Here is a 12,716-nt window from a genome sequence, read left to right as displayed (position 1 = left end):
TAAACACACTAAAAAATAACAACCTGAGCATAAACAACGGCATTTCAAATTAAAAGAGATAAAACCATCTTTATTGAAATCCAATCAAACTAGTCTGTGAAGGGTCAGTCAGAGACAGGTAGCTCCCAAGACAACATTTCCGTAAGAGCACCCCGGGGGCTGAAGTTCACTCTCCGGTTACAAACGAACCCTCATTGGGCACATGTCTGTTCACGTGTCCTCCATGATCAGATACCGTGTGAGTAAGTGATTCAGAAATCCTGAAACAGAGCTGCCCTGAGCACACAACAGCCCCCGCCACAGGCGGCTGATCCAGGGCACCTGTAAAGCAGCCGGTTTGAATTAAGGTGTGCTGTGAGTGTAAAATACACTCCAGATTTCAATGACTTCATACAAAAAAAAGGTAAAATATGTCACTAGTAACTTTCATATTGATGACATGTTGAGATAATGTTTTGGAATATAGTGAGTGTGTACTAGGAAATTTGACCTTGACCAAAGAGAGGCATGATCTGCCCCCTTACCTTCTGGGAAACGGCGTAAGTGGTGTGATACCTGACAGCAGAGTGTTTGTTTAGGCTGGGAAATGGGCCAGGCGCAGTGGCTCATGCCTGTAATTCCAGCATTTTGGGAGGCTGAGGTGGGCAGATCACTTGAGGTCAGGAGTTAGAGACCAGCATGGCCAACATGGTGAAACCCAGTCTCTATTAAAAATATAAAAATTAGCCGGGCGTGGTGGCAGTCACCTGTAATCCCAGAACTTTGGGAGGCCAAGGTGGGTAGATCACCTGAGGTTGGGAGTTCAAGACCAGCCTGACCAACATGGTAAAACCCCATCTCTATTCAAAATACAAAAATCAGCTGGGTGTGGTGATCCACCAAGCACCTATAATCCCAGCTACTTGGGAGGCTGAGGCAGGAGAATTGCTTGAATCCGGGAGGCAGAGGTTGCAGTGAGCCGAGATCACGCTACTGCACTCCAGCCTGGGTGACAGAGCAAGACTCTGTCTCAAAAAAAAAAAAAAAAACAAAAAAAAGACTGTTTTCATGCTTTAACCATCAGCTGGACACCAGTGACTCACACGTCTGTGTCCCTAATTGTGCCTTCCTCTGAGGACAGTCCTACATTCTCAGCTCTATTCCCCTCTGAGTCCAATATTTGTCTCTAATTCAATATATCTGGAATTAAATGATTCAGTTCCTCTCCTTTTCCCCATCCAAATTCTTTTCCATGATCTCTTCCAAACTGTACTGATAAAAACGTTAGGTTGTATGAACATTCTTAAACCCTTCTTTACTTCTTCCTTACTGACTGTGGTCTGCCAATATAAAAGTTACCTGTACCATGGTGTTTATGTTTTTTAAAAAAAGTCTTTATCGAAGTACATTTACAGGTAAAACGGCACCTAATTATAGGTGAAACGACATGATACTTGTGATTTTCCAAATTATTCTAGAAAACATTGTATGTGTGTGTGTAGGTGAGTATAAGTGTGTGTGTGTATTCAGGAGGAAGTAGAGTAAGAATCGAGGAACGGTAAACTGGGTGGTGGGCACCTAAGGGCTCACTCTACTATTCTTGCTACTTTTATGTATGCCCAAAAATTTCTTTAATAAAAAGTTCTGGCCGGGTGCGGTGCCTCATGCCTGTAATCCCAGCACCTTGGGAGGCCAAGGCGAGTGGATCATGAAGTCAGGGGTTTGAGACTGGCTTGGCCAACATGGTGAAACCTGGTCTCTAATAAAAATACAAAAATTAGCTGGGCATGATGGTGGGCGTCTGTAATCCCAGCTATTCAGGAGGCTGAGGCAGGAGAATAGCTTGAACCTGGGAGGTGAAGGTTGCAGTGAGCCTAGACTGCGCCACTGCACTCTAGCCTGGGTGACAGAGCAAGACTCTATCTCAAAAAAAAAAAAAAAAAAAAAGTTCTGCCTGAGCGCAATGGCTCATGCCTCTAATCCCAGCACTTTGGGAGGCCAAGACGGGTGGATCACAAGGTCAGGAGTTCGAGACCAGCCTGCCAACATGGTGAAACCCTATATCTACTAAAAATACAAAGAAAAATGAGCCGGGTGTGGTGGCACACACCTGTAATCCCAGCTACTTGAGCGGCTGAACCCAGAGAATAGCTTGAACTCGGGAGGTGGAGGTTGCAGTGAGCTGAGATTGCACCACTGCACTTCACCCTAGGTGAAAGAGCAAGATTCCATCTCAAAAAAAAAAAAAAAAAAAAAAACCATAAATAAATAAATAAAAAGGTTCTAAAGGAGGAGTCATTCCTAATCAATCAATTTAACAGATATTCATTGGGCATGAGACAGTATATTCTTCTCCAGGGATGTACGAGTGACTATATCAAGTCCCTTCCTCAAGAAGCTCACCGCTTGAGAAGCACAGGGAAGAAAGTAAAACATGTTACACTCATTAGAGACAAAAGTGTGGCAGATGGTAACAGAGGCCATCAATTCTTCCCCACCCTGCATCCGCACCCTTTTAGTGAGGCAGCATTAAACATCATCTCTTTAGGAGGTAGGGATGGTATCTCCACCCGTTGAGTTGCTTTGGTCAATGGGAAGGAGGCAAGCCTATCACAGGCAGAGGCCTGGAATGTGCTTGTGGGTTGGGGCCTGTTCTCTCCTCCTGCTGAGCCTAAAACAGGATGACAGACACCGTGGAGACAGGCCTCAGGGGTCCCCACCATCCCAGCTAAGGTCCAGGCATGGAAGTAAGGCCACCCTGTGTGTTTCAGGCAACTGGTTTGTTAAGCAGCAAAAGGTAACTGACAGAGGAAGGGAACTCATCTATGCCAATTCTGGAGGGTCAAGGAAGGATTTGTGGTAGAGGATGACATTGAAGGCTGACAAGTTAGAGAAAATGGCAGTGAATTCACGGAGAAGGAGCATGCTTCCATAGGTAAAATATTTCTTTTTTTTTTTTTATGAGACAGAGTCTTGCAGTGGCGCCATCTCTGCTCACTTCAACCTCAGCCTCCTGGGTTCAAGCAATTCTCTTGCCTCAGCCTCCTGAGTAGCTGGGACTACAGGTGCACATCACCATGCCCAGCTAATTTTCTGTGTTTTCAGTAGAGACAGGGTTTTGTCATGCTGGCCAGGCTGGTCTTGAACTCTTGACCTCAGGTGATCCGCCCACCTCAGCCTCCCAAAGTGCTGGGATTACAGGTGTGAGCCACCGCACCTGGCAATTATTTCTTTAATATCTGTCTCAACCAACACAGTTGGGTTCCCATGTTTGCTGTTTCATTTAATTTGTTGCTACATGTTGTTTTGGTTGAGGTTTATAAAGAACATCCTACATCTTGCAGACAGGTAGTAGGAAAAGAAAGAGTATTTTGATAGCCTTTCACATCACCGTAGGCATTATTCTTGGACGCTGGACACAAACTCAACAAGTGGCAATTTCTTAAAGTTTAGCTGCATTAGGGAACGTTTTATACTCAGTTATATTAAAGTCTATTAGTCTACCTGGTACTTGGAACTGATCTTTCACCTATACCTGATTCTATAGGTCACATATCGGTCATTTAAAACATACGGGCTCACTGAGTCATGTAGATCTTTCAAATGTTTAAACATTTCATTATACAACATCCAAAAAAGTCACATTCGTTAGTATAACCACCGATCTCATCAGGAAAGCCTTCAGATATTGGGAAACCAACAACCTCATGCTGGCTTTCCAAAATTCTAATCTTTACTTGAAAATTCAAATTTGGCCACATACAGTGGCTCATGCTTGTCATCTCAGCATTTTGGAGGCCGAGGTGGAAGGATGGCTTGAGCCCAGCTGTTCGAGGCTCCAGTAAGCCATGATTGCACCATTGTACTCCAGCCTGGGTAACGGAGTGACAGCCTATCTCTTAACAAAAAAAAAAAAAAAAAAAAAAGGACTGGGCGCGGTGGCTCACACCTGTAATCCCAGCACTTTAGGAAGCCAAGACAGGCAGATCACAAGGTCAGGAGTGCGAAACCAGCCTGGCCAACATGGTGAAATCCCATCTCTACTAAAAATACAAAAATTAGCTAGGCATGGTGGTGGGCACCTGTAATCCCAGCTACTCGGGAGGCTGAGGCAGGAGGATAACTTGAACCCGGGAGGCAGAGGTTGCAGTGAGCGGAGATCGCACCACTGCACTCCAGCCTGGGCAACAGAGTGAGACTCCATCTCAGAAAAAAAAAAAAAAAAGGAGAGAGAAAAGGTCAGGTGAGGTGGCTCACGCCTGTAATCCCAGCACTTTGGGAGGCCGAGGAGGGCAGATCACTTGAGGTCAGGAGTTCAAGACCAGCTTGGCCAAGAAGGCAAAACCCCGTCTCTACTAAAAAAACAGTAACAACATGTATTCAAAGGTTAATATTTGAAAAGCTAATAATTCGTATTTTTTCATCAAGGACTTTTTTTTTTTTTTGAGACGGAGTCTCGCTCTGTCACCCAAACTGGAGTGCAGTGGCCGGATCTCAGCTCACTGCAAGCTCCGCCTTTCAGGTTCACGCCATTCTCCTGCCTCAGCCTCCCGAGTAGCTGGGACTATAGGCGCCGTCACCTCACCCGGCTAGTTTTTTGTATTTTTTAGTAGAGACGGGGTTTCACCGGGTTAGCCAGGATGGTCTCGATCTCCTGACCTTGTGATCCGCCCGTCTCGGCCTCCCAAAGTGCTGGGATTACAGGCTTGAGCCACCGCGCCCGGCCTCATCAAGGACATTTTTAAGTGAAACTGGCTTAAGTGGGTGGCGGTGACTAATCAGTGAATATTAGCACAGATGGGCCTCCTGCCTTTATTAGTATTAAGGCAGCAGCACTTTTACTCATCATGGCGTTTTACACCATGAGAAACGCCAAAAGAAAAGACTTCGCATTATTATTTAGAAAAGGCTTGACTTGGTGGAGGCCCTGAAAGAGTCCCGGGGAACCTCAGAGGTCCAGGGACCCCATTTTGGTAACCACTGGTTTGAAAACTACCTTAAGAAGCCAGACAGATAGTCCAACAGATAGGCCGGGTGCAGTGGCTCACGCCTGTAGCCCCAACACTTTGGGAGGCTGAGGTGGGTGGATCACTTGAGGTCAGACGTTTGAGACCAGCCTGGCCTACATGGTGAAACCGTGTCTCTACTAAAAATACAAAAATTAGCCTGATGTGGTGCTGCATGCCTGTCGTCCCAGTCACTCAGGAGGCTGAGGCAGGAGAATCGCTTGGACCCGGGGGGCAGAGGCTGCAGTGAACTGAGATAGCACCGTTGCACTCTAGCCTGGGTGACAGCGTGAGACTCTATCTCAAAAAAAAAAAAGTACTACAGTAAAACTGGAAACCAGGATGCCTGTTGGGTTTTCTAACACTGAGATTGACAAGTCATTAATTTGCACTAGGAAATATAATCTCCATGCTCTGCCTGGGAAAAGTCTGACATAAAGAGTAAGACTATGCGTAGTCAGGGCCGTGTACAACTTCACATTCACAGATGTCTAGCATCCTGAGCTTTCGGAAGAGACCACAGATGACTGGGTTCTGCCCTTGTCCCAATGCAGCAGTTCCCAAGTACCACCATTTTGCAAACTGCAATTCTATAAAGAAAGGGCACAGCCCGCAAATGATCGGGGCATACACACAGTGCACAGTGGATGAACTGGCACAGCACAAGCCCTAACAGCACTGGTGGAGCAGGCTCAGTGCAGTTCCCACCGCCAGAGACAGCAACCTCGCCCACCAAAGGGAAACTGACCTTTGGCTTTTTTCTTTAGTTTTGCAGGCACCAGCTGTACAGTGCGTTCACATAGCTCCTTACTGAGAATTAAGTTAGGCTCCCACCAGCTCATATACCCGCCCTCTGAGTCATCATGAATAAAAAGTCAATAAATGAATTCACGTATGGATCTACAAACTCTTGTCTGTTTAAAGCTCTTCTAATAAACGGTACAACCCAGGAAACCACCTCTGTCACCTAAGTGATGGTTACTCTCATGTATACAAAGTTGCCACAACATTTATGCTGCAGCTGATAAATCACCCGATCTGAGAACACAGAAGAAAACAGGGCCAGGTTCGGTGGCTCACGCCTGTGATCCCAGCACTTTGGGAGGCTGAGGCGGGCAGATCATTTGAAGTCAGTAGTTCGAGACCAGCCTGACCAACGTAGTGAAACCCCATCTCTACTAAAAATACAAAAAAATTAGCTGGGCGTGGTGGTGCGCACCTGTAATCCCAGCTACTCAGGAGGCTGAGGCAGGAGAATTGCTTAAACCCGGGAGGTGGAGGTTGCAGTGAGCTGAGATCGTGCCATTGCATTCCAGCCTGGGTGACAGAGCGAGACTCCATCTCAAAACAAAACAAAACAAAACAACAACAACAACAACAACAAAGAAACACAGACAACACATTATTGGGCTATTTTTGTCGTTCAATAACAACATCAAAAAATATCAGGGACGTTTTAGGTGCATCTACACACACAAAATCAATCTATGGGAAACAACACACTATTGTGGCCACAGCAGGCACCGTCCATGGGAACACTATCAGCTCAGTAAGGCTGCCTTTCAGTTCTCCAATTCTGCAATTTCATCAGCACAACCAAAATAACAACACCAGATAAACACATACCCACTGCGCTTGTGCCATTTCCTTCATTGACTCTGTGAAAGCGACAGCAAATCTAGTAAATGAACAAAAATAATAGAAACAATTAGGCCAGAATTCAATTAAAAGAACTATGAAACAGCTCTTTGGAACAAATTATGAGAGACAAGGTAAGACACTAAATTTAAAATGCAATCAATCTTTATTACTTGTGGTCATTGGCCATTAGGTTTAATCTCAACTCACATCAAAAAAAGTTGTATATGTAAGTAAACCAAACGAAGCTTAAAACTTCCTGTTTTTTTCTCTTCCTTCCACGCAAGTTCAGAGAGGCAGGGATAAAATCAAAAGCAAGAAATCAAGATGCAGGAGAGAAGCAAGGAACTTGCTTGGTTAATCCACCCTGAACATTCAAGGCCAGCCTGTCCACTCCACTAACTCTGCCAAGGGAAGACTATGGGGACACAATTACAATTTACTGAGTGCACATGGGTGCTCAATGTTATCATCTCCCTCCTTTCAATTGCTTCTTTAGGAAATGCACAAGGGCCCTCAAAATTAAGAATATAAAGGTAATCTATTTATTAACTTTATGTTTGCCATGAAGTGCAGGAGTATTAACAGATACTTTTCCATGGAAATGTGGAGCCCATTCTTAGATGGGAAGCGCCAATACTACCGAAACATCCATTGTTACCAAATTACATGACAAAATCAATAATTCAGACAAAATCCACAAGTGAACTTCCATTGAAATTCGACAAAATAATTTTAAAGTTTACCTATACATATAATTGGGTGACAAACAATCAGAATACTTTGATAAAGAAGAATTCAGGCCAGGCACAGTGCCTCACACTTGTAATCCCAATACTTTGGGAGGCTGAGGCAGGAAGATCACTTGAGCCCAGGTATTCAAGACCAGCCTGGGCAACACAGGGAGACCCCCATCTCTACAGGAAAGAAGTTTTTATAATTAGCCAGGCATGGTTGAGCACACTGTTGTCCCAGCTACTCGGGAGGCTGAGGCAGGAGGATCACTTGAGCCTGGGATGTCAAGGCTGCAGTGAGCCATGATGGCACCACTGCACTCCAGCTTGGGTGACAGAGGAAGAAGAAAGAAGAAAGGAAGAAGGAAGAAGAAGGAGGAAGATGAGGATGAGGAGGAGGAAGAGGAAGAAGAAGAAGAATTCAAAGATGAGACTTGTATTAATAGATATCAAAATATATTAAAAATATAATAATTAAAACAGTGTTGGCAGTGAAGAAAAGATAGAAAGATCAAAACCAAATACAAGGCCAGAAACAGACTCAAATACATTTAAGAATTTGACATAGCATAGGCCGGGCACGGTGGCTCACGCCTGTAATCCCAGCACTTTGGGAGGCCGAGGCAGGTGGATCACAAGGTCAGGAGACTGAGACCATCCTGGCTAACATGGTGAAACCCCGTCTCTACTAAAAATACAAAAAATTAGCCAGGCATGGTGGCATGAGCCTGTAGTCCCAGCTACTCAGGAGGCTGAGGCAGGAGGATCGCATGAACCTGGGAGGCAGAGCTTGCAGTGAGCCGAGATCGCGCCACTGCACTCCAGCCTGGGCGACAGAGCCAGACTCCGTCTCAAAAGAAAAAAAAAAAAAGAATTTGACATAGCACAAAGCCAGAGAAGTGGTTCAGTACATGGAAAAAGTTAGTTTCCTACCTTATATCACATATCTAAAAAGGTGGTTCAGAAGCTAAGTGAAAAAAAGGTTAAGATGACAAGAGGAGTCTGGAATGATACAAGTGACCAAGCAACTGGCCTCAGCCCAGGAAAGGTTTTCTGAGTATTAAAAGCTATGACATTATTGGATACCACAGGCAGGGTATGAAAAGGAGAAAGAAAAAATTATGAAATTAATTCTAAAGATAAAAAAGCTTCAATTATATTAAAATTAAAAGACTACTGAAATACCACAAATTAATGTGGAAGAAATATGTGCAACTGACATGGAGAAAAGAAGAATACTATCCTTGGGCGGGAGCTCTTCAAAATTAACAAGGAAGCCGAACATCCCAAGGGAAAAAAAAGGATGGGAAAAATGGGACATTCACAGGAGAGCAAATACAAGGGACCATAAAATGTGAGGAAAAGTAAAATTTCTCTAATAACAAATTAAATCTAATTAGAACAATAGGAAAGAATTGCATCACATATAAGGTTGGCAGTTTTAAAAATAAAAATGCCCAATGTTGACAAAGGTGAGAAAATGAAAACATATACCCACTTGGTGAATTAAAATGCAGATATTCTTTCTGAAGAGAAATTTGAGAAACTGCATCAATATATTCACATGTCCATATCGTTAGACCTTGCAATTCTACCTCCATGAATTCAACCTAAAGATAAAATCAGACAACTACACAAAGACAGACACAGGTTGTTCCCTGTGGTGTTGTGTCTGACAAAGATATAAATGCTCCATCTCAAAGAATCAGTTACAGAATTTATGACAGAATTCTATGCAGCCATTCAAACCATGTTTGGAACCTTAAAATTATCAAAAATGTTGCTGGGTGTGGTGGTGCATGCCTGTAATCCCAGCTATTCAGGAGGCTGAGGCAGGGGGATCACTTGAACCCAGGAGGCAGAGGTTGCAGTGAGCCAAGATCATGCCACTGCACTCCAGTCTGGCAACAGAGCAAGACTCTGTCTCAAAAAAAAAAAAAAAAAATATATATATATATATATATATATATATATATACACGCACACACACACATATATACACACACATATACATATATATATGTATATATATAGTACGTGTCATTCAGCCCAAATTTTCAAAAATAATAAAAATGAAAGTATAGTCACAATCATACAAATAAAAGTAATTAAAAGATCACCTAACAAAAAGCTAGTCATGGTTAAAGTACACATAAAGTACAAAAAAATTAGGTAATTTGCTTTTCCCTGGCTTCTTCAGTACTTTCCAAACTTTCTTTTTTTTTGGAAACGGAATCTCGCTGTATAGCCCAGGCTGGAGTGCAGTGGCACGATCTCGGCTCGCTGCAACCTCTGCCTCCCGGGTTCAAGTGATTCTCCTGCCTCAGCCTCCCGAGTAGCTGGGACTACAGGCGCCCGCCACCACACCCGACTAATTTTTTGTATTTTTAGTAGAGACAGGGTTTCACCGTGTTAGCCAGGATGGTCTCGATCTCCTGACCTCGTGATCTGCCCGCCTCGGCCTCCCAAAGTGCTGGGATTACAGGCATGAGCCACCGTACCCGGCGTTACTTTCCAAACTGTCTACGTTGCATTGGGACAGACTTTTTTTTAGTTAAAAAGAAAATTCTTAACAAAACATTTTATAAAGTCAGGACTTTCAATCTTTCAAGACTTCCTGTAGATAATAATATATATCCTCCTATCTTTCTCCCACATCATTATTTTCCCCTCTACTCATTATAAAAGTGCTATTATTTCTCTTATCTTAAAAACGACTGTCTTAATCCCACAGTCCCTGCTTCAATTATTGTCCTTTTTCTCTTTTCTCCTCGACAAGAAAAGCCCCAATGTTACCTTGACTCAACCCCTCCAATGCCTCTCTTCTCATTTAAACCACTCCAGGCAACTCCCCTGACTGCACCATTGAAATTGCGCTCAAGGTCACTAATGACCTCCATGTTGGTAAGCTAAATGGTTCCATCCTCAGTCTTCATCTTACTTGACCTATCAATAACAACAGACACATACGCTCTCTCCTTCCTCCTTGGAATGCTTCTTCATTGGTTTCCACCAAACCATTCCATTTCATCTTTCTGGCCACTCAGTCTCAGTCTCACTAATTCCTCTTTCTGATTTCTCAAAAATGGGCTGCTCCAAGACTCAGTTCTTGGGCTTCTCTTCTCTGTCTGCACTTACTCCCTTGGTGATCTCACCAGTTTTCAGTTTTCAATAGCATCTGTAAGGCTGGATGCGGTGGCTCACGCCTGTAATCTCAGCACTTTGGGAGGCCAAGGCGGGTGGATCACCTGAGGTTGGGAGTTTGAGACCAGTCCGACCAACATGGAGAAACCCCGTCTCTATTAAAATTACAAAATTAGCCTGGTGTGGTGGTGCATGCCTGTAATCCCAGCTACCCAGAAGGCTGAGGCAGGAGAATAGCTTGAACGTGGGAGGCGGAGGTTGCGGTGAGTCGAGATCATGCCATTGCACTCCAGCCTGGGTGACAGAGCGAGACTCCATCTCAAAAAAAAAAAAAAAAAGCATCTGTATATTGACCAACAAACTCCCGACCCCTTCCCTAACTTGCCCAGACTTCTACTTACTTCTTACCTCCATTTGGATGCCTAGCACAAACCCTAAGCTTCATACCAATGTCAAATAATGAGAACCGTATTTCTAGTGATGAAATAAAAATACATATAGCCGTATATGTGCATATGTACATACACACATTTCCAAGCTCTAAGAGGGCTTACAAGAAATGACACTGAGTAAGCAATAAGCACAGAGCTTAGTTTCTAGATAGTATTCTCTAAAAAGACAAAAAAAATTATAAAGGACCAAGGACTCCTTTGAGAAATAGCCATTTCCAGAAGTAGGACACGGTAGACAGGAGATGAATCAGGAACATTTTATGATACCAGAAAGTGGAAAAGTGCTCAGAAAATGATGAATGATGAGAGCATGTCAAAAGAACTCAGGCATCAGCTCAAAGCATCTCCCATGGGCAAATCTGGGACAATTTGAGCAACCAAATAAACAAAAATAGTAACAGATAACCTGTAAAGGAAAATAAAATAAATATCCATGAGTCCATGTTTATATATATAATAGTATATATTTCATATTTTTATTTTTATATAATTTAAATATAAATTAAAATATAATTTATATTTTATAGTTTTATAAAAATATAATTTATAAATATATATATTTTATATACATATATATATTTTTTTTTTTTTTGAGATGGAGTCTCGCTCTGTCACCCAGGTTGGAGTGCAGTGGCGCAATCTCAGCTCACTGTAACCTCCGCCTCCCGGGTTCAAACAACTCTCCTGCCTCAGCCTCCTGAGTAGTTAGGATTACAGGCACGACTAATATTTTTTTCTTTCTTTCTTTTAATACCACCACGCCTTGCTCCTTTTTGTATTTTTAGTAGAGATGGGGTTTCACCGTGTTGGCCAGGCTGGTCTCAAACTCCTGGCCTCAAGTGATCCACCCAACTCAGCCTCCAAAAGTGCTGGGATGACAGGCATGAGCCACCACACCCAGCCCCCACGAGTCCATACTGAATAACAAATAAGTAAATAAGTAAATGGGGTCAAAGGGGAAAGTCTTCCGTAAGGTAGAATTCCAGTTAATAAACAAGATACAGTGCGAACAGAAAAATCATCATCAGGCAAACCCCGCAGGAATAATTACTGCAGACGAGAATCAGGAAAGGACGATTCCTTCCCTGTAGCAGGACCCAGAAATGGCAGATTCTTCCTCCAGAAGGCCCCGCTTCTCCCACCTGTGTCTGCCCCAAGCTTTCCTTCTGCCTCCTCTACAACCCTGTCACCAGTCGAGGCACATTCCATTGCAGGTCCCCTACTGAAGGAAGAAGGAAGGAAAGACGGACGGAGAGGAGATCACGCTGGACTTCCCACCAAGGCTCACTTTCACAATCCAAGCGCTCCACAGCGCTGACGCGGAAGGAGGCTCGAGCCCAGCACGGGTTGTTCTGCTGGCCTCAGTTACGAGAAGCTCTCCATTTGCTCTGAAAACTAACAAGGGGTGCAAGGAAACTGTGTCTGGGGGAATAGACTTTATCCTGTGAAAATAAGATTAAAAAGAAAGAAAAGTAGCTAAATAACAATTGCCTGACAATGGGCCCTTCAGGGGAGTGTGCAAACCTTCCTTTGCCAGGAACATTGGAAACCGAGAAACTTAAGAATTGAACCATTGGTGGGGTGCAGTGGCTCATGCCTGTAATCCTAACTCTTTGGGAGGCTGACGCAGGCAGATCACTGTGGTCAGGAGTTTGAGACCAGCCTGGCCAACACAGGGAAACTCCATCTTCACTAAAAATACAAAAATCAGCCGGGCGTGGTGGTGCACACCTGTAGTCCCAGCTATTGAGGAGGCTGAGGAA

The 12,716-nt window shown here is 43.7% G+C and overlaps 1 protein-coding gene across 10 annotated transcripts in view; it reads right to left on the bottom strand.

The window, feature by feature from the left end:
• Positions 1–12,716, bottom strand: part of GLT1D1 (glycosyltransferase 1 domain containing 1) — a 128,996-nt gene that overhangs the window by 80,819 nt on the left and 35,461 nt on the right. For 9 of the 10 annotated variants that reach the window (XM_031936400.1, XM_031936396.1, XM_031936395.1 and 6 more), the window contains one exon: positions 6,612–6,663. The exons of the other annotated variant lie outside the window; for it this stretch is intronic. In XM_031936400.1, the coding sequence (XP_031792260.1) occupies positions 6,612–6,663 (52 nt within the window). The remainder of the gene's footprint in view (positions 1–6,611; positions 6,664–12,716) is intronic. 10 annotated transcript variants of the gene reach the window in all.

Source organism: Piliocolobus tephrosceles, chromosome 10, assembly GCF_002776525.5.
Source record: "Piliocolobus tephrosceles isolate RC106 chromosome 10, ASM277652v3, whole genome shotgun sequence".
Taxonomy (NCBI): domain Eukaryota; kingdom Metazoa; phylum Chordata; class Mammalia; order Primates; family Cercopithecidae; genus Piliocolobus; species Piliocolobus tephrosceles.
The sequence above is the reverse complement of the archived record's forward strand: the minus strand, read 5'-3'. Positions and strand labels throughout refer to the sequence as shown.